The sequence below is a fragment of the Heterodontus francisci genome, chromosome 21 (genome assembly GCF_036365525.1).
Source record: "Heterodontus francisci isolate sHetFra1 chromosome 21, sHetFra1.hap1, whole genome shotgun sequence".
NCBI classification, from domain to species: domain Eukaryota; kingdom Metazoa; phylum Chordata; class Chondrichthyes; order Heterodontiformes; family Heterodontidae; genus Heterodontus; species Heterodontus francisci.
The window spans coordinates 58,353,342-58,373,387 of NC_090391.1; the positions used below are offsets into that span (position 1 = coordinate 58,353,342).

The 20,046-nt window shown below is 45.6% G+C and overlaps 1 protein-coding gene across 1 annotated transcript; it reads right to left on the reverse strand.

Annotated features, from left to right (window-relative positions):
- Positions 1–7,169: 7,169 nt before the first annotated feature.
- Positions 7,170–9,061, reverse strand: LOC137381140 (probable G-protein coupled receptor 139). Its single transcript, XM_068053526.1, has 2 exons — positions 8,986–9,061; positions 7,170–8,068 (listed from the first exon to the last, which is right to left on the reverse strand). The coding sequence occupies exons 1-2, from the start codon at positions 9,059–9,061 to the stop codon at positions 7,170–7,172; spliced, it is 975 nt and encodes a 324-aa protein (XP_067909627.1).
- Positions 9,062–20,046: the final 10,985 nt, after the last annotated feature.

Sequence of the window (20,046 nt, forward strand, 5' to 3'; positions counted from 1 at the left end):
CCATAGTCAGGGGCACAGATAGGCGCTTCCGTGGGCGTGAAAGAGACTCCAGGATGGTATGTTGCATCCCTGGTGCCAGGGTCAAGAATGACTCTGAACGGGCAAAGGGCATTCTGAAAGGGGAGGGTGAACAGCCAAAGGTTGTGGTACTCATCGGTACCAACGACATCGGCAGGAAGAGTGACGTGGTCCTGCAGGTGGAGTTTAGGGAGTTAGGTAGAAAGTAAAAAGAAAGGAACTCTCGGCTTGTAATCTCCGGATTACTCCCTGTGACACGTGCCACTGAGGCGAGAAATAGGAAGATAGTGCAGCTAAACACGTGGCTGAACAGCTGGTGTAGGAGAGAGGGTTTCAGATATCTGGATCATTGGGATCTCGTCAGGGACAGGTGGAACCTGTACAAGAAGGATGGGTTGCATCTAAACTGGAGGGGCACAAATATCCTGGCTGCGAGGTTTGCCAGCGTCACCCGGGAGGGTTTAAACTAGTGTGTCAGGGGGGTGGGAACCAGAGCAGTAGGGCAGCAGGTGAAATAAATGAGGGGGAACGAGTAAATAAGGCCAGTAAGACTAAGAGGAAGAGCAGGAAGGGAGATGTTGCGGAGCACAGCGGGACTGGTGGTCTGAAGTGCATTTGTTTCAATGCGAGAAGTATATCAGGTAAGGCAGATGAACCTAGAGCTTCGATTAGTTCTCGGAACGATGATGTTGTGGCTATTACAGAGACTTGGTTGAGGGAAGGGCAGGATTAGCAGCTAAATCTTCCGGGATTTAGAAGCTTCATGCGGGATAGAGTGGGATGTAAAAGGGTTGGGGAGTTGCATTACTGGTTAAGGAGAATATCACAGCTGTACTGCGGGAGGACATCTCGGAGGGATCATGCAGCGAGGCAATATGGGTGGAGCTCAGGAATAGGAAGGGTACAGTCACGATGTTGGGGATTTACTACAGGCCTCCCAACAGCCAGCGGGAGGTGGAGGAGCAGATATGTGGACAGATTTTGGAAAGATGTAAAGGTAACAGGGTTGTAGTGGTGGGTATTTTAACTTCCCCTATATTGACTGGGACTCACTTAGTGCTAGGGGCTTGGATGGGGCAGAATTTGTGAGGAGCACCCAGGATGGCTTCTTGAAACAATATGTAGATAGTCCAACTAGGGATGGCGCCATACTGGACCTGGTATTGGGGAATGAGCCCGGCCAGGTGGTCGAATTTTCAGTAGGGGAACATTTCGAGAACAGTGATCATAATTCCATAAATTTTAAGGTACTTGTGGATAAGGATAAGAGTAGTCCTCGGGTGAAGGTGCTAAACTGGGGGAAGGTTAACAATATTTGGCAGGAATTGAAGAATTTAGATTGGGGACTGCTGTTTGAGGGTAAATCAACATCCGACATATGGGATTCTTTCAAAATACAGTTGTTTAGAATCCAGGACAGGCATGTTACTGTGAGGAAGCAGAATAAGTTTGGTACGTTTCGGGAACCTTGGATAAAGTGGGATATTGTGTGCCTCATCAAAAAGTAAAAGGAAACATTCGTAAGTGCTGGAAGGCTGGGAACAGACGATGCCCTTGAGGAATGTCAAGACAGTAGGAAGGAACTTAAGCAAGGAGTCAGGAGGGCTAATAGAGGCCATGATAAGTCATTGGCAAACAGGATTAACGAAAATTCCAAGGCTTTTTATACGTATGCAAAGAGCAAGAGGGAACGCAGGGAAAGGGTTGTCCCACTCAAGCACAGAGGAGGGAATCTATGTGTGGAGCCAGAGGAAATGGGCGAGGTGCTAAATGAGTACTTTGCATCAGTATTCACCAAAGAGAAGGACTTGGTGGGTGATGAGTCTAGGGAAGGGAGTGCAGATAGTCTGGGTCATGTCGTTATCAAAACGGTGGAGGTGTTGGGCGTCTTGCAAAGCAGTAAGGTAGATGAGTTCCAGAGCCTAATGGGATCTACCCCAGAATAATGAGGGAGGCAAGGGAAGAAATTGCTGGGGCCTTAACAGAAATCTGTGTATCCTCATTGGCTACAGGTGCGGTCCCAGAGGGCTGGAGAATAGTCACTGTTGTTCCCTTGTCTAAGAAGGGTAGCAAGGATAAACCAGGGAATTGTAGACCGGTGAGCCTTACGTCAGTGGTAGGGATATTATTAAAGAGGATTCTTCCGGACAGGATTTACTCCCATTTGGAAACAAACGAACTGACTAGCGAGAGGGAGCATGGTTTTGTGAAGGGCAGGTCGTGTCTCACTAACTTGATTTAGTTTTTTGAGGAAGTGATGACGATGATTGATGAAGGAAGGGCAGTGGATGTTGTCTATATGGACTTCAGTAAAGCCTTTGACCAGGTCCCTCATGGCAGACTGGTGTAAAAGGTGAAGTCACACGGGATCAGAGGTGAGCTGGCAAGATGGATACAGAACTGGCTCGGTCACAGAAGACAAACGGTAGCAGTGGAAGTGTGCTTTTCTGAATGGAGGGCTGTGACCAGTGGTATTCCGCAGGGATCAGTGCTGGGACCTTTGCTGCATGTAGTATATATAAATGATTTGGATGAAAATGTAGCTGGTCTGATTCGTAAGTTTGCGGATGGCACAGAGGTTGGTGGTGTTGTGGATATTGATGAGGACTGTCAGAGGATACAGCAGGATATCGATCGGTTGGAGACTTGGGCCGAGAAATGGCAGATGGAGTTTAATCTGGACAAATGTGAGGTAATGCATTTTGGAAGGTCTGATGCAGGTCGGAAGTATACAGGAAAAGGCAGAACCCTTAGGAGTATTGACAGGCAGAGAGATCTGGGCGTACAGGACCACAGGTCACTGAAAGTGGCAACGCAGGTGGATCAGATAGTCAAGAAGTAATACAACATGGATAGTCAGAAGCTTTTTCCCAGGGTGAAAGAGTCAGTTACCAGGGGACATAGATTTAAGGTGCGAGGGGCAAAGTTTAGAGGGAATGTGCGAGGCAAGTTCTTTACACAGAGGGTGGTGAGTGCCTGGAACTTACTGCTGGGGGAGGTTGTGGAAGCAGGTACGATAGCGACGTTTAAGAGGCATCTTGACAAATACATGAATAGGGTGGAAATAGAGGGATGCGGTGCGCAGAAGTGCAGAAGGTTTTAGTTTAGGCATGCATCAAGGTCTGCGCAGGCCTGGGTGGCCGAATGGCCTGTTCCGGTGCTGTACTGCGCTTTGTTCTCTTTGTTCTTTGTGTATAGCCATACAATGACACACACAGAGACTCAGAATGACATATACATACAGATAGACACACAAACACGCACAGAATATCGGCCGACACACAAATGCACACACAGACACACACACAGACAAATGCGCACATACAAAGGCACAGTGACATAGAAAAAAACACAGGCAGAGGCATACCCGCATCGAAAGACACACAGAAACAGAGACAAACACACACACACACAGATAGAGACAGACACAAACATGCACCAACAGAGACTCACAGGCAGACAGACACGCATACACAAACACACCCATGCAGGCACAAACACAAAGGCACATAGAAACTCGCACGCTCATCGACACGAACAGACGCACACACAGGCACACACAAACCAGCGCAGGCCGACAAATCTGCAGGCAAAGACACACAGACAGAGGAGCAAACACACAGCCACACATACATACGCACACACATTGACACAGACACACAGACATACACATACACACACACGCACACATACACACATACACAAAGACACACACACACACACACATTACACCTCAGGCACTGAGAGAGGCGCAAACACACCACTCACGCAGATGCACAGTCAGATACACAGCCATATATTCACAGACATACACAGTCAGACGCACTCAGAGACAGTCAGACACACAGATACACAGGCACACATACCGACCCACACACAGAGAAAGGCAGAAAAAGAGGCAGGGTCCCAGACACGCACACACAGATAGCGAAACACACAAGCAACACAGATACATTGCTCGCAAGTCAATGAGCCAGACACACACATGGACATGCATACACACGGACAAACACCCCGACGCACAGAGTCACAGAGGGAGAGACAGAGAGACACACACACAGACTCAGAGAGATCGATAGCGAGAGAAACACATACAATCACACGCACGCAGGTGGACGCGCACAGAGCCATATACACATACAAATCACATGCACATACACATACGGTATCACACAAGCACACACAGAAACAGAGAGAAACAGAGACACACATACATTGTCAGATACACACATGCAGATGCCCACAGAGACACACATACACCGACGCAGACACAGATGCACAAACACCAACACGTGCAAGCAGATCCATACAGATAGGCACACAGGCACAGGTGCAAACACAAATGCAGATACACAGGCGTAGACTCTCTTAGACACAGCCACATACACAGGCATACACTCAGACACAACGCACAGACACAGAGAGAGGCGTACAGACACACAGAGCCACAGAGATAGAGACGTATATACACACTCCCAGACGTTCAGCGAGAGAGAGATAGAGAGAGAGATACACCCACAAACAGAGAGAGACGCACACACAGTCAGACACACAGAGACACATGCATAGAGAGAGATTGTGTCACAAAGAAACACACAGACAGTGAGACGCACACACACTCAAACACACACACATATTGATAAACTCACATACACAAAAAAATAAATAAATACACAGTGCGAGACACACACCAGCACACACAGACCCTGAGAGAGAGAGCACACACGGACAAATACACACATACAGATACGCAGCGACACAGAAATACGCAGGCACAGACACACCGGCACAGAAAGACACACAAACAGACACAGAGGCAAGCACACACAGAGACAGAGACAGACACAAACAGGCGCAGATAGAGACTCATATTCAGGCGGACACAGACACACCGGCACAGAAAGACACACAAACAGACACAGAGGCAAGCACACACAGAGACAGAGACAGACACAAACAGGCGCAGATAGAGACTCATATTCAGGCGGACACAGACAGACACGCCTATACAGACACACAAACACAGACACAAACACAAAGGCACATAGAAACACACACACTCACAAACGAACACATGGGTACACACACAGACCAACGCAGGCAGACACATAGACAAGTAGAGACACACAGACAGAGGAAGACACACACACACGCATATACACGTACACACACACACACATAGGCGCACACATAGATACAGACACACAGACATGCACAGGAACACACACAAGCACACACACACATGCACGCATTACACCTCATGCACTGAGATTGGCACAAACACATCACTCACGCAGATGCACCGTCATATACACAGACATATATTCACAGACAGACACACTCAGACGCGCTCAGGTACAGACAGGCACACAGATGCACAGACATAGACACTGACCAACACAGAGAGAAAGGCAGACAGACAGGCAGAGACACAGGCAGAGACACTCACAGCCACATAGATACATTACACGCCAGACAATGCGCCAGTCACACACACACAGAGTCACAGAGAAAGACACACACGCTGACACAGAGAGTGATAGATAGAGAGAGAAACACACACGACTAGACGCACACAGATGGACACACACAGAGCCACATACACAGAGACAGACACACGCACATACACATCCAGAGTCACACAAGCACAGACAGACACATAGAGAAACATAGACGTGCATACATTGTCAGAGAGGCACACACAGATGCCCACAGAGACACACATACACCGACGCAGACTCAGATGTATAAACACCAACAAGGGCACGTCGACCCACACAGACAGGCACACAGACACGGACACAAACACAGATGCAGATACAGAAGCGCAGACACACTTGGACAAACCCCACACACAGACACACACTCAGACACACACGCACAGAAACACTGAGAGGCGTAAAGACACACAGAGACACTGACATATACACACTCCCAGACACAAAGTGAGAAAAGAGAGAGAGAGAGAGAGAGAGAAATACAGAGACACACAGCCACATATATACACAATTGTGGCACTGAAACTATACACACACAGGCACATCACACCACAGGTATTGAGCCAGACACACACACACAACCACACAGTAACATAGATACAAACATAGACACACGCACAGACACACGCACAGACACACGCACACACACACACGTACACACACAAATGCACACAGTGAGACAGAGAGAGATAGAGATGCCCAGGAAGAGAGACACAGACTCACACAGATACGTGCACAGACACACATACACACACATACTGTGACATAAACACAGCGATACACACTCCGAGACACTCATTCACACACGTACGCTACACCCCCAGAAATGAGTCAGGCACATACAGGCATACAAGCAGACCGACAGACAGAGAGACACACAAATCATAACCCAGGCACTGAGCCATACACACGCGCACACAAGCACATACAGACGCACATAGACAACACAGGTATACACAATAACACACCTCACACGCAGGCACTGACACAGACACACACGTACGCAGAATAACAAAAGCATAAACACACAAGCAGACACACTCATCACACCCCCAGCAGTGAGTGAGACACAGGCACACACAAACAGACACACACACACACACACGCACACACGTGGAGATCGCACGCCAGGCAGTGATATGCAGTGTGGCCATTTTAAGTGACATGTACTGTGGCCTCTTTAAAATGAGAGGAATCCATGTTGGTCATTTTAAGTGTTTTCTGTCTGTGGCAGCGATCTCGTATGTATGATTAATAAAGGATTATAAAGGATTAAAATGGATTATAAATGTGCATCAGGTATTCTAAACGTTTATGACGCTTTGTAAAGGATTCTAAATGTTTCCCAATGGTTATATAGATTTATTAAGGATTCTAAATGTTATAAAGTTTTTATCTGATAATACTCAACAGACCCCTCCCACTCCCCCGTTACCATGGTAACAACTCCCGCCCCCACTCCTCTTGCAACCATGACGCCATGTACTTGCCCCGTTCTATCGCCATACTAACAGGCACGGCTGCCCACTCAGTCACCATGGCGAAAGGCCCCGCCCACAGCTCTGTCAACATAGCGACGGGTCCCACCTCTGCTTTGTTTCCATAGTGATGGGCCCCAATTCATGGCTGGAAATAGAGATTCAGTTTCTCTCATCATTGAATGAATTTAACAATTGGAGTAAAGGGATATTTCAGCACATTCTTCAACTGCTCTCTGAACTGAGTCTGGGTCACGGCATAAATCGCAGTGTTTGTGCAGCAACTCAGGAGCTGCAGCATGAAGCCCAATTCCCGCAGATAAACAGGTAGAGATACAGACCGATACCCCAACCAAAACAGCCGGTACAATATCGAAAACATCATAAACACTGCCCATAACAGGATGAAATTCCCCGAGATAACTAAAAGTAATATGATGGATTTCCTTCGGCTCTCTATCTCTGGGTCTCTGTGAGTCTCCCCACTGCTGTGAGCCCGGAGTCTCCTGCGTGCTCTGCTACTCACTAAAATGTGTCTGATGGTGAGAGCGTTGAGCAGCAGAATCACCACAAATGGGACCCCCGGGGTGAGAATATTGTGGAAGAGCACGATTGTTCCCCAGACCCGAGAATACAGACCCTCAATTGTTACATAACAAAACAAAGGGAAGTTCATCAGCCAATAATCTCCAGCTAACATAAAATACCAGAAGATGCTCTTTAAACAGCTCAGCACAGTTACTGTTCCCAAGACCAAAGCCGCCGTTTTCTCCTTGCAATATTTACTTTTCAGCTTCTGGCAACAAATGGCCACAAATCGATCAAAGGTGAAAGTGACAGTGAACCAGACAGAACAGTCTGTGATTGCGTAAAGCAGGACTGCGTGGATATTACACACGCTGACGGACCGTAGGAACTGAAAATGCTCCCAATAAACAATGGGAATGTGCCTCAGTATCAGGTCGAGGATAATGACCAGTAGATCCGCCGCTGACATGGCCACCAGGTACCGAGTGACACATTTGGAGAGCCCACACTTTCCCTGAGATAGGATGCCAATCGTCAGCAAGTTAACTGTGAGGAAGGGAAATAAGCGAAGAGATTACACATCAGGCTGTGAGCAAAGTTACCAGTTTGAATGAAGACAGACTGAGATTTACAAATGTGTTCCGGTATCCAGTGACTTATTGAAATAATTGGACCTGAAAGAGCAAATTGGAAGGTCTGTGATCCGGTGGAAGGCAGGAGAGATTAAATAACAAAAGAATGACACGGAAATTATTAAATTCAATGTTGAGCATAATCCACCCCCTCCCTCCTTTCCCTGTTTGGTTCAAAAACTGTCCCATCTCTAATCCCTCACAGTTTTGACGAAGGGTCACCGAACTGAAACATTCACTCTGATTCTCGCTACACAGTTGCTGCCAGACCGGCTGAATATTTCCAGCATTTTCTGTTTCTATTTCACATTTGCAGCATCTGCAGCACTTTGTTCTTGCAGAAAAAGTTAAATGTTGGACTGACTGAGAGATTCCCTCACCTGTGAGAGGCAGCACGGAATTCTATTATTTCAAAGCCATCACTGGAAATGAGTCCACTGAAAAATCAATGCACAGATAATCTCAATCATCACAAAATTCACTGGAAACAGGGGAATTATCGGACCAGTGGCAGGGATTTCTTACTCAAATGGGGAGCATCATTTAGTGAAAGCAGCGGTATTCCTCACGGCAGGCCAAAAATATGAGGGGACCCCAGTCTTGGCAGTTCAAAGTCCTCATTCGCGCAATTCAGCGGAGCTCTGGCGATTACCTCCCCGGCGCCTTAGTCCACATCCCTTTCAGGATTTGGATCCGGCCTGCCAAATCTGCTGAACAATCTAAGGAGCAGCAGCTCAGTAGTATTGGCAACGCCAGTAGGAGCAGTGGAACTGCCAGTATTACACCAGGTCTGGAAGCAGGACCATCGCTGAAGCCCTAGACCCTTGGTACGTGTAGCGAGGGCACCAGGGCTAGTCAGGGAGTGGGGCCACTGCCGGTACTGTGCCATGCCGGGGACCAAGACCATGGGTGGAGTCCCGGATCCCAGTTAAGTGTAGTGAGGACACTGGAGCCAGTCAGGGAGAGAGCCCACTGCCAGTAATACACCAGGTCTGGGACCAGGACCATGACTGGAGACACTGGACCTTAGGTAAGTGTGATGAAGACAGTGAAGCCAGTTGAAGAGAGTGGGAACCACTGCCAATACTACACTAGTTCTGAGACCAGGACCATCGCTGGAAGCCCAGAGCCCATATAAGTGTCCCGTGGTCGCAGAACCTGACAGGTAACAGGGGGTATTGCTTATTCAGCACCAGGCCCGAGTTCAGTCCCACTGCTGGAGAACCAGGACCCCAGGTTAGTGGTTTGGAGTCAGTAGTCCGGCCAGCTTGTGGGGCCTGCAGCTAGATTATTTGTGGTCCTGGAACTTGGACCATCGCTCGAGTCCCAGACACCAGATGAGTGCAGGGGTATCACAGGAACCAGTCAGAGAGTGGGACCCACTGCCGATACTACACCAGACCTGTAACGAGGTGCATTTCCAGAGCCCCAGATTACACCTATGTGTTACGGGTTTCATTGCCAGTCAGGGACCAGAGACCACTTCTTGATACTGGACAAGACCTTGGATCAAGACCTTCACTTGAGTTCGGACCCCAGATGAATGTGATGGGATAGCAGGTATCAGTCAGGGAATGGGGCTACTGTCGGAACGACAGCTGGACTGGGACCAGGACCATCGCTGGACCCTCATAGCCAAGATACATGTGGCACTGCCACGTTGGCCTGTAATGCAGTGGGAGCACTGCCAGTACAATACCAGACGTACGACCATGCCTATCGTGGAGCCTCAGACCACAGGTCTGTGTGACAGGGCAGCTGGAGCAAGCCACGGAGGAGTGGCAACTACTAGCAGTGCACCAGTCCTGGGAGCAGGACCATCGCTGGAAACAAGGACCTCAGTTAAGTTAAGTCGGGTAGCCGGGATCAGTCAGGGATCAAAGCTGATTTATACATAGAGTAAGAGTAGAGGGATAACTAAGGAAAGAGTAGGGGCCATAAAAGACCAAAAGGTAACCTATGCATAGGAACTGAAGATATTAATAGGGTTCTTAACTGATACATTTTGTTTGTCTTCACAAAAGAGGGAGTTGATACAAATGTTGCAGTTAAGGAAGAGGGTTGTGAAGTATTGGATGTGATAAACATAGGGAGAGAGGAGGTACTAATTTAATTAGCATCTTGAAGTGGATAAGCCACCAGGGCTGGACGAAATGAACCCTAGGTTGTAAAAGAAAAAGGGGAAGAAATAACGGAAGGTCTCGCCACCATTTTCCGCTCTGAGGCCGTCTCTATGTCTTCCTCAGAGCATCGTCTTCCACATAACAGCATTCTGGAACTCTTTTTACATCAGCTTCTGTCAGAGCCGACTGCTATTTTGTTTAACTCTGGAGATGCTTGCTGTGTTGCGGTTATGGAAGATTTGTTACACATATCATTTGGATTATATAAATTCACAAGGAACGTTTCAGTTTCTCAGCTATCCGTTTGTGGTGCCAATTTTGCCTCTAACAATGGAAACTGTTTATCCATTGCTCGGGTTACTACACTCACAGGACATATTCCCAGAACTTGTTCCTGCAACTGTTCTGTTTCTTTAACTTCACGTGGTTTCTCTGTGATTACGGGAGAAACTGATAATTTTGCTCTGGCGAAATCATTCCCCAAGAGTAGGTTAATGCCATCTACAGGCAAGCTATGGGCAACTCCTACGGTTACCATCCCAGATATGGCGTCACACTTAGGTGCACTCGGTACAAAGGTACGGGTACATAGCCAATACCATGAACTCAAACTTCAGCGTTCAGTGTGCTCTCTATTGGATATGTTATACCTTTCCCCAACAAGTCTGCGCCACTTTCTCAGCATTAGCTTCTGTACCTCAAGAAGTCACATGAGTTTTCCGCACAACTTCTGATCATAGATGTTCCACCTTGTGGCCACTGCAGAATCACAGACTCGTTACAATGCAGAAGGTGGTCATTCGTACCACCATGTCCACACTTGCTTCCCTAATGAGCAATTCTCTCAGTTCTATTTCCTTGCCTTCCCCATATAACCTTGTACTGCCCTCCTTTTCACATAACTGTCCCTTTTGAATATTTCAATTAAACATGTCTCCACCACACTCTCAGGCAGCGCATTTCAGACCTTAAACACTGGTTGCGTGAAAACATAATTCCCTGTGTCACTTTTGCTTCTCTTACCAAATAATTTAATCTGTGCCCTCCCGTTCTTGATCATTTCATGAGTGGGAACATTGTCTCTCTCTATCACCTTTGTTCGGACTCTTCATGATTTTGAATAATTCGATCAAATGACTTCTCAGCCTTCACCTCTTCAAGGAAGACAGTCATAAATTCTCCAATCTATCTTCATAACTGAAGTTCTTCACCCCTGGAACCATTCTAGCGAATCTTTACTGCACTCTTTCCAATGCCCTCACGTCGTTCCTCAAGCGTAGCATCCTTAACTAGAAGCAATACTCGAGCTGAGGCTCAACTTGTATCTTCTTCAAGTTCAGCATAACTTCCTTGCTCCGGCACTCTATGCCTCTATTAATTAGGCCCAGGAGACCGTATGCTTTATTAACCAATCTCTCGACCTGTCCTTCCTCCTCCAATGACTTAAGCACATATAAACTTAGGTCCTTCTGCTCCTGCACCCATTTGTAATTGTACTTTTTATTTTATATTGCCTCTCCATGTTCTTCTTACCAAGATGATTCACTTCATTTTTTTTCTGCATTGAACTTCATCTGCCCCCTGTCTGCCAATTCCACCGGCTTGTCTATGTCCTTTTGAATTGCTACATTGTCCTCCTCACAGTTCACAATGCTTGCAAGCTTAGCATCCTTGCAATCTTTGAAACTGTGCCCTGTACATCAAGATCTAGGCCATTAAAATATGTCATAAAAAATAAGGCTCCCAAGACGGCTCCCTGGGGAACTCCACTACAGACCGAACTCCACTACAGACCGTACTCCAGCCCACAAAACATCCATCAACCACAAAACTTTGCTTCCTGTCTCTCAGACAATATTGTATCCATGTTCCGATCACCCCTTTTATTCCATGCACTGCAAGTTTGCTCACAAGTATGTTGTGTGGCACTGTAACAATTGCCTTTGAAAAGTCCATGTGTACCACATCAACAGGATTACACTCATCAACCGTCTCTGCTTTCATCTCAAGAAAACTCCTGCAAGTCAGTTAAACGTGATTTTTCCTTAAGAATTCCTTGATGGGTTTCCTTAATTAACTCACAATTGTCCATGCCACTATTAATTTTGTCCAGGTTTATTTTTTTCTGGAGGTTTTCCGACCACCAAAGTTAAACTGACTGGCCTGTAGTTGCTGTGTTTGCCTTCACATCCTTTTTTGAACAAGGGTTTTCAGTTCTCAGGTCCTCTGGCACCACCCTCGAATCTAAGCAGGACCAAGAACCAGTGCCTCTGCGATTGCCACCCTCACTTTCCTCATATCCTTGGATGCATCTTATCTGGTCCTGGAGCTTTGTCCACTTTAAGTACAGACAGCCGAAATAATACCTCCTCTTTATCAATTTTAAACCACTTTAGTGTCTGACTTACCTCCTTTTTCGACATTTCTTGGTTGCATCTGCTTCCTTGATGACGAATGAAGAATATCTCATCTATGCCCTCTCTTCCATGTGTAAAACCCTTTCTGGTCTCGAATCGGCACCACTCCTCCATTTCCCACCCTTTTGTTGTTCATATGCCGACAGAAAACTTTGGAATTTCCCTTAATGCTAGCTGCCAGTCTCTTTTTATGTTCTCTCTTTGCTTCTTTTATTTACTTTTTCACTTCCCCTCTGGACTGTCTATATTCAGCCTGGTTCTCAATAATATTTTCGAACGGGAATTTGTCATAAGCATACTTATTCTTCTTTATTTTAGACTGTACCTGTTTATTCATCCGAGGAGTTCTGGGTTTGGTTGTCCTACTTGTCCCCTTTGAGGGTACATAACTTTACTGTGCCCAAAAGATCTCTTCCTGGAAGGTAGCCCATTGTTCATCTATTGTCTTTTCTGTCAGTTTTTGACTCCAGTTTATTCATCCCAGCTCCATTCCTACCCCATTGAAGTTGGCCTTCCCCCAGTTAATTATTCTTACCCTGCTCTTTGTCCTTTTCTACAGGCAGTCTAAACCTGGGACTGGGAGTGATCCTCAGATTATCGCTTTTGAGGTCCTGCTTTTTTAATCTCCTTCCTAGCTCCCTAAAATCAGCTTTCCGGACCTCATCGCCTTTCTTCCCTCTGCCTTTGGTATCAATGTGGACTTCGACCTCTGGCTGTTCACCCTCCCGCAGAAGAATGGCCTGCAGCTGCTCCGTGACATCTTTGACCCTGGCACCAGGGAGGCAACACACCATCCTGGATTCAAGTTTATTGCAGCAGAAACGCCAGTCTGTTTCCCTAACTAACGAATAACCTATCACAATGGCTCTTCCAATACTTTTCATCCCCTGCTGTGCAGCTGAGCCTCCAGTGATGTCACAAATCTGGCTGACTGCGTTCATCTGAGGAACCATCACCTTCACCAGTATCCAAAATGTAGAACCGATTTGCGAGTGAGATCATATCAGGCGACTCCTGCACTACCTGCCTGGTTCCCTTAGACTGCTTGGCGGTCACACATTCCCTCTCCGCTTACATGCTCTTAACCTGCGGTGTGGAGACCTCCTTAAACGTGCTATCCATGTAATCAAGGAGAGTATTACGGCGGCAGAAAGGACGTTTGAGGACTCGTCTAATGAGGTAGTATCGGCCGAGGTTAGAAACAGGAGAGGAGAGGTCACCCTGTTGGGAGTTTTCTATAGACCTCCGAATAGTTCCAGAGATGTAGAGGAAAGGATAGCGAAGATGATTCTCGACAGGAGCGAGAGTAACAGGGTAGTTGTTATGGGGGACTTTAACTTTCCAAATATTGACTGGAAATACTATAGTTCGAGTACTTTAGATGGGTCAGTTTTTGTCCAGTGTGTGCAGGAGGGTTTCCTGACACAGTATGTAGACAGGCCAACCAGGGGCGATGCCACATTGGATTTGGTACTGGGTAATGAACCCGGCCAGGTGTTGGATTTAGAAGTAGGTGAGCACTTTGGTGATAGCGACCACAATTCGGTTAGGTTTACCTTAGCGATGGGCAGGGACAGGTATATACCGCAGGGCAAAAATTATAGCAGGGGAAAAGGAAGTTATGATGCGATCAGGCAAGATTTAGGATGCGTAGGATGGGGAAGGAAAGTGCAGGGGATGGGAACAATCGAAATGTGGAGCTTATTCAAGGAGCAGCTACTGCGTGTCCTTGATAAGTATGTAGTTGTCAGGCAGGGAGGAAGTTGTCGAGCGAGGGAGCTGTGGTTTACTGAAGAAGTTGAAGCGCTTTTCGAGAGGAAGAAGGAGGCTTATGTTAGGATGAGACGTGAAGGCTCAGTTAGGGCGCTTGAGAGTTACAAGCTAGCCAGGAATTATCTAAAGGGAGAGCTGAGAAGAGCAAGGAGAGGACACGAGAAGTCATTGGCGGATAGGATCAGGGAAAACCCTAAGGCTTTCGAGAGGTATATCAGGAATAAAAGAATGACTAGAGTTAGATTAGGGCCAATCAAGGATAGTAGTGGGAAGTTGTGTGTGGAACTAGAGGTGGTAGGGGAAATGTTAAATGAATATTTTGCGTCAGTATTTACAGTAGAGAAAGAAAATATTGTCGAGGAGAATACTGAGATTCAGGCTACTAGGCTAGATGGGATTGAGGTTCACAAGGAGGAGGTGTTATCAATTTTGGAACGTGTGAAAATAGATAAGTCCCCTGGGCCAGATGGGATTTATCCTAGGATTCTCTGGGAAGCTGGGGAGGAGATTGCAGAGCCTTTGTCCTTGATCTTTATGTCGTCATTGTCGACAGGAATAGTGCCGGAAGACTGGAGGATAGCAAATGTTGTCCCCTTGTTCAAGAAGGGGCGTAGAGACAGCCCTGGTAATTATAGACCTGTGAGCCTTACTTCGGTTGTGGGTAAAATGTTGGAAAAGGTTATAAGAGACAGGATTTATAATCATCTTTTAGAAATTCCTGCCGGATTTGCTTAATCAATCTGCTCTTATCCAAGTTACTGTTAATTTTGTTTCGGAGTATAATTTCTAAAAATGGTCCTATCACTGAGATTAAATGGACTTGTCTCTCGTTGTTTCGGACATTCTTACACGCTTTTTTGAACAAGGGTGTAACATTTGCAGCTCTCCAGTTCTATGGCGCCAATCCAACATCGGAGGTGGGTTGGAAACTTCGGGTCAATGTCTCTGCAGTTTCTACACTTACTTCCCTCATTATCCTCTGATGTATCCCATTCGGCCCTTCTGACTTAGAAATTTTAAGCCTTTTCTACTACATACTCTTTGTCAATTTTTAGCCCATCCAGTGGCTCAACTACCTCCTCTTTTATTGTGACTTTTGGATGATCTCAGTTCTCTGTGTAGAACGTTCATGGAACTAATTTAATACATCACTGTGCTCTCTGGGTCCATGAGTATTTCTTCGTTTTGTTCCCAAAATACACGTTTACCATTTATTTGCCGATGGGAGGCTGATGCGTTCCCGTTTCTGTTAGCTGCCAGTCTATTTGCATATTGTTCCTTTGCCTCTCGTATTTCCTTTATTAAAGAGAGTGTTTTAATGTTTCGAAATATTGTTGATCATTCTTTATTTATTTCAGAGATAATGTTTGAATTAAAATGATTGTCTCAGTTTGATCAACTTCTTATATAAAGGAAGTCGTGGAGAAGACGAACTAAAATCAGGAAGAGAAATGGAAGAATTGTGGGTGGAAAATGAGAGACAGACACAACGGGATAAATGTACTGTCAGAACAGGCAAAGGGAAAGACATACATAGAGTCATAGAGTTATACAGCGCAGAAACAGGCCCTTTGGCCCATCGTGTATGTGCCGGCCGTCAAGCACCTAACTATTCTAATCCCATTTTCCAGCACTTGACCCGTAGCTTTGTATGCCATGGCGTTTCAAGTGCTCATCGAAATACTTCTTAAATGTTGTGAGGGTTCCTTCCTCTACCACCACTTCAGGCAGTGTATTTCAGATTCCAAGCACCCTCTGGGTGATTTTTTTCCCCTCAAATCCCCTATAAACCTCCTTCTCCTTACCTTAAAGCTGTGTCCTTTGGTTATTGACTCCTCTGCTAAGGGAAAACGTCTCTTCTTAGCTAACGTATCAATGCCTCTCATAATTTTGAAAATCTCAATCCCCTCCTCCATCCTCTTCTGTTCTCAGGAAACAACGCGAACCTTTTAAATCTCTCTTAATAGCTGAAATGCTCCAGCCCAAGGCAGCATCCAGGTGAATCTCCTTTGCACCCTCTCCAGTGCAATCACATCCTTCCTATAATGTTGTGCCCAGAACTGTACACAGTACTCCAGCTGTGGCCTAGCTAGCTGTGGCTTACAGCTCCATCATCACCTCCCTGCTCTTATATTCTATGCCTCAGCTAATAAAGACAAGCATCCCATATGCGTTCCTAACCATCTCATCGCACTGTGCTGCTGCCTTCAGTGATCTTTGCCTAAACATGAATGGAGAAAAATGAGAAAAAAGAGAAGCAGGAGAGAAAAGGACTCGAACAGCAAGATGCGACCACCAGAAAAAAGGAAAGGGTGAGGGAGAGAGAGATGGCGAAACATGGAGACAGAAATAGAGATAAACAGAATGTAAAATCAGGACCGATAAAGATACAAAGACATAATGATAGGAATATATGGAGAAAGAGAGAAATCGAATAAGGGACAAACAGGCAGGAGAAACAGGATAATAAATAAATAAATGGACAACATAAAGGGAGAAAAGAGAAAGATATGCTCACTGACACACAGATTGTCAGAGGCAAACACATGACACAGCATGGGTGATAGACGGGTGTTCAGACATAAATACAGATGTAAACAATAAAAATGAGAAGCACTAGCTAAATTAAGACAAATTGATAAAAGAGGCAAGGAAGCCAACGCCAGAGAGAAGGCATTAAGCAGTATTGAGACACAGAATGAGCAAAGTAAATGGTGACATATAAAATAGAGACAAAACAGCACTATCTAGAGACATTGACAGAAACAAATATTAATATGACAGGGAAAAAAATCACAGAAAAAATAAGAAAATTTGTGAAACCTACACCAAGACACAGAATCAATGAAGGGCAGTCAGATACAAATGCAGAAATGTGATGGAGGAATGAGACTGACACATATGGCCATTCAGTAATAATTCAAAACAATACCTGGAATATGTGAACAGAGCAGCGGAACTGCACCAGAGGAAGGAGATAGGCCAGTTAGTGCCTATTCTGGATTTTAGTTTTGACAGTTCTAAAGGTGGTGCATTCATGCTGCAGAATAAAGTCACTCAGTTATCTGTGACTGATCCTGCCCATTACTTACTACAGATTTATCTCCTGCGGTTCTGTCCAATATGTACATTTTTCAGCGCCTTGCATTTCCTGGAGTGCATAGCGAATTGGATTAGAGGATGGAAAAAAGTAGGTATGCTGTGATGTGCCCCTGCAAGTTGTACTGGAGCCTCAATTTTTCACAACAATTGATAATTTTGTTTTGATAAAGGAATAGAGGGATGCATATCCAAGTTTGGTGACTGCAGTAAATTAGTTCGTACAATGAATAGTGTTGATGGGATCAGGAAGTTGGACAGGTGTGGAAAAGACTAATGGATATAGGCACTGTAGGCTAAATAAGGAAGACCTTAATACTTCTAACAAGTTCCCTAAACGGTTCTTAATGATAACGTCATCTGCACATATTACAGCTTATACAACAACGGTTATACAACAACGGTTGTATAAGCAGGATCAAAGTATTCATCTTCAACACAACTTCAGAAACTAAAAAAGAAAATCATTGAAATAATAACCTGCAAGGACAGACCCGGTGTGTTCTAATCTTTGGGCCAATCCGTTCAGAGATGCTCAGATGACTTCTGAATACAATAGACTGTAAGAGAAAGGAAGGCAAAACAAAGAACAAACAAAGAACAGTGCAGCACAGGAACAGGCAATTCGGCCCTCCAAGCCTGCGCCGATCTTGATGACTGCCTAATCTAAAACCTTCTGCACTTCCGGGAATCGTATCCCGCTATTCTCATCCGATTCATGTATTTGTCGAGTTGCCTCTTAAACGTCATTATCGTACCTGCTTCCACCACCTCCCCCAGCAGCAAGTTCCAGGGACTCACCACCCTCTGTGTAAAGAACTTACCTCGCACATCCCCTCTAAACGTTGCCCCTCTCACCTTAAACCTATGTCCCCGAGTAACTGACTCTTCCACCCTGGGAAAAAGTTTCTGACCAGCCACTCTGTCCATGCCGCTCATCACTTCATTAGCCTCTATCATGTCATCCCTCCACCTCCGTCGTTCCAGTGAATGCAATCCGAGTTTATCCAACCTGTCCTCATAGCTAATGCCCTCCAGACCAGGCAATATCCTAGTAAACCTCTCTGTACCCTCTCCATAGCCTCCACGTCCTTCTGGTAGTGTGGCGACCAGAATTGCACACAATATTCGAAGTGTGGCGTAACTAAAGTTCTGTACAGCTGTCGCATGACTTGCCAATTTTTATACTCTATGCCCCGACCGATGAAAGCAAGCATGCCATATGCCTTCTTGACTACCTTATCCACCTGCGTTGCCACTTTCAATGACCTGTGGACCTGGACGCCCAGATCTCTCTGCCTGTCAATACTCCTAAGGGTTCTGCCATTTACTGTATACCTCCCACCTGCATTAGATCTTCCAAAATGCACTATCTCACATGTATCCGGATGAAAATCTGAGATGGCAAGGTGAAAACTGAAAAAGCAGTGTCATACAGGTGTGCTGCCGGGCACAAGATGAGTTCATTGGTCAGCATGAGATGCAATATCAAATGAAGCAGCGACCTGTTGACATATTATCACCAAGCTTAATAACACAACAAATGGTGCAACAGACAAAAGCTCATCGGCATTTGAACTGCTGCCTTCGCTCAAGCGAATCAGATAAAGTTAAGGGGTGATATTTCCTCCTGATGAGTTGTCGCCCTTTGTGATCATCTCTCTGTGACAGTAATCTCATACTCACGCTCTGTAATGAGCTGCGGAATAAGAATAAAGAAGCTTTTAACAGATGCCTCATTATTTTCCACTTTTCAGGCTTGAGGGGTCTGTATATGGACTATCCAGGAAAAGGTAAAGACATGTTTCGCCTATTTTGTGGCAAAAGCAAAACATTGGAATGATGGTCGTTATATCAAAGGTGCTGGAGTATAAAGGGGTGGACGTTATGTAACAGTTATATACAGATATGGTTAGCTATATGTTATGCCACTTTCGATAATGCAAGGGAGAATTACGCTGAATATAGAAAGTGCAAAGTAACTGTGATAGGAACAATAAAAAAGGCCAAGCGATAGTTCTAGAATAGATTTGTGGTTAACCTTACAGGGAATCTAAAGATATTCTCGTGGCATATTCACAGTGGCAGGTTTGTCAGAGAAGTGGTGGTATTTATTCGGGACAATCTACTGGTAAAAGCAGAAGACATAGCTGAGGTACTAACTGGTTTACATCAGTATGTCATCAGGAATATGACTTTGCCAAGGATATGGTAAGTAGGGAAGCTGTCTCAATATTGGATGACACAAAATTGGTTCAAGAGAAGGCAATAAATGGGCTGCCAGTAGTTAAAGTGCATACGCCAACCAATCGGGGTTGGATGAATTCTAGGTTGCTGCGGGAAATAAGGGTAGACATTGCGGAGATGATGGTCACAATCTCACAATCCCTCATGGATGCAGGGGTGTTGCTAGAGGAATGCAAATGTTTCAACCTTGTTCAAAAATACAGAAAAGTTATAAACTTGACAACTGCAGAGAT

Coding starts and splice junctions, on each gene's coding strand:
- LOC137381140 (XM_068053526.1), bottom strand. CDS start 9,061: ATGGTCTTGGTCCCCGGCATGGCACAGTACCGGCAGTGGCCCCACTCC. Junction 8,069..8,985: donor CCCTGGTGCCCTCGCTACAC/GTACCAAGGGTC, acceptor CCTTCCTCACAG/TTAACTTGCTGACGATTGGC.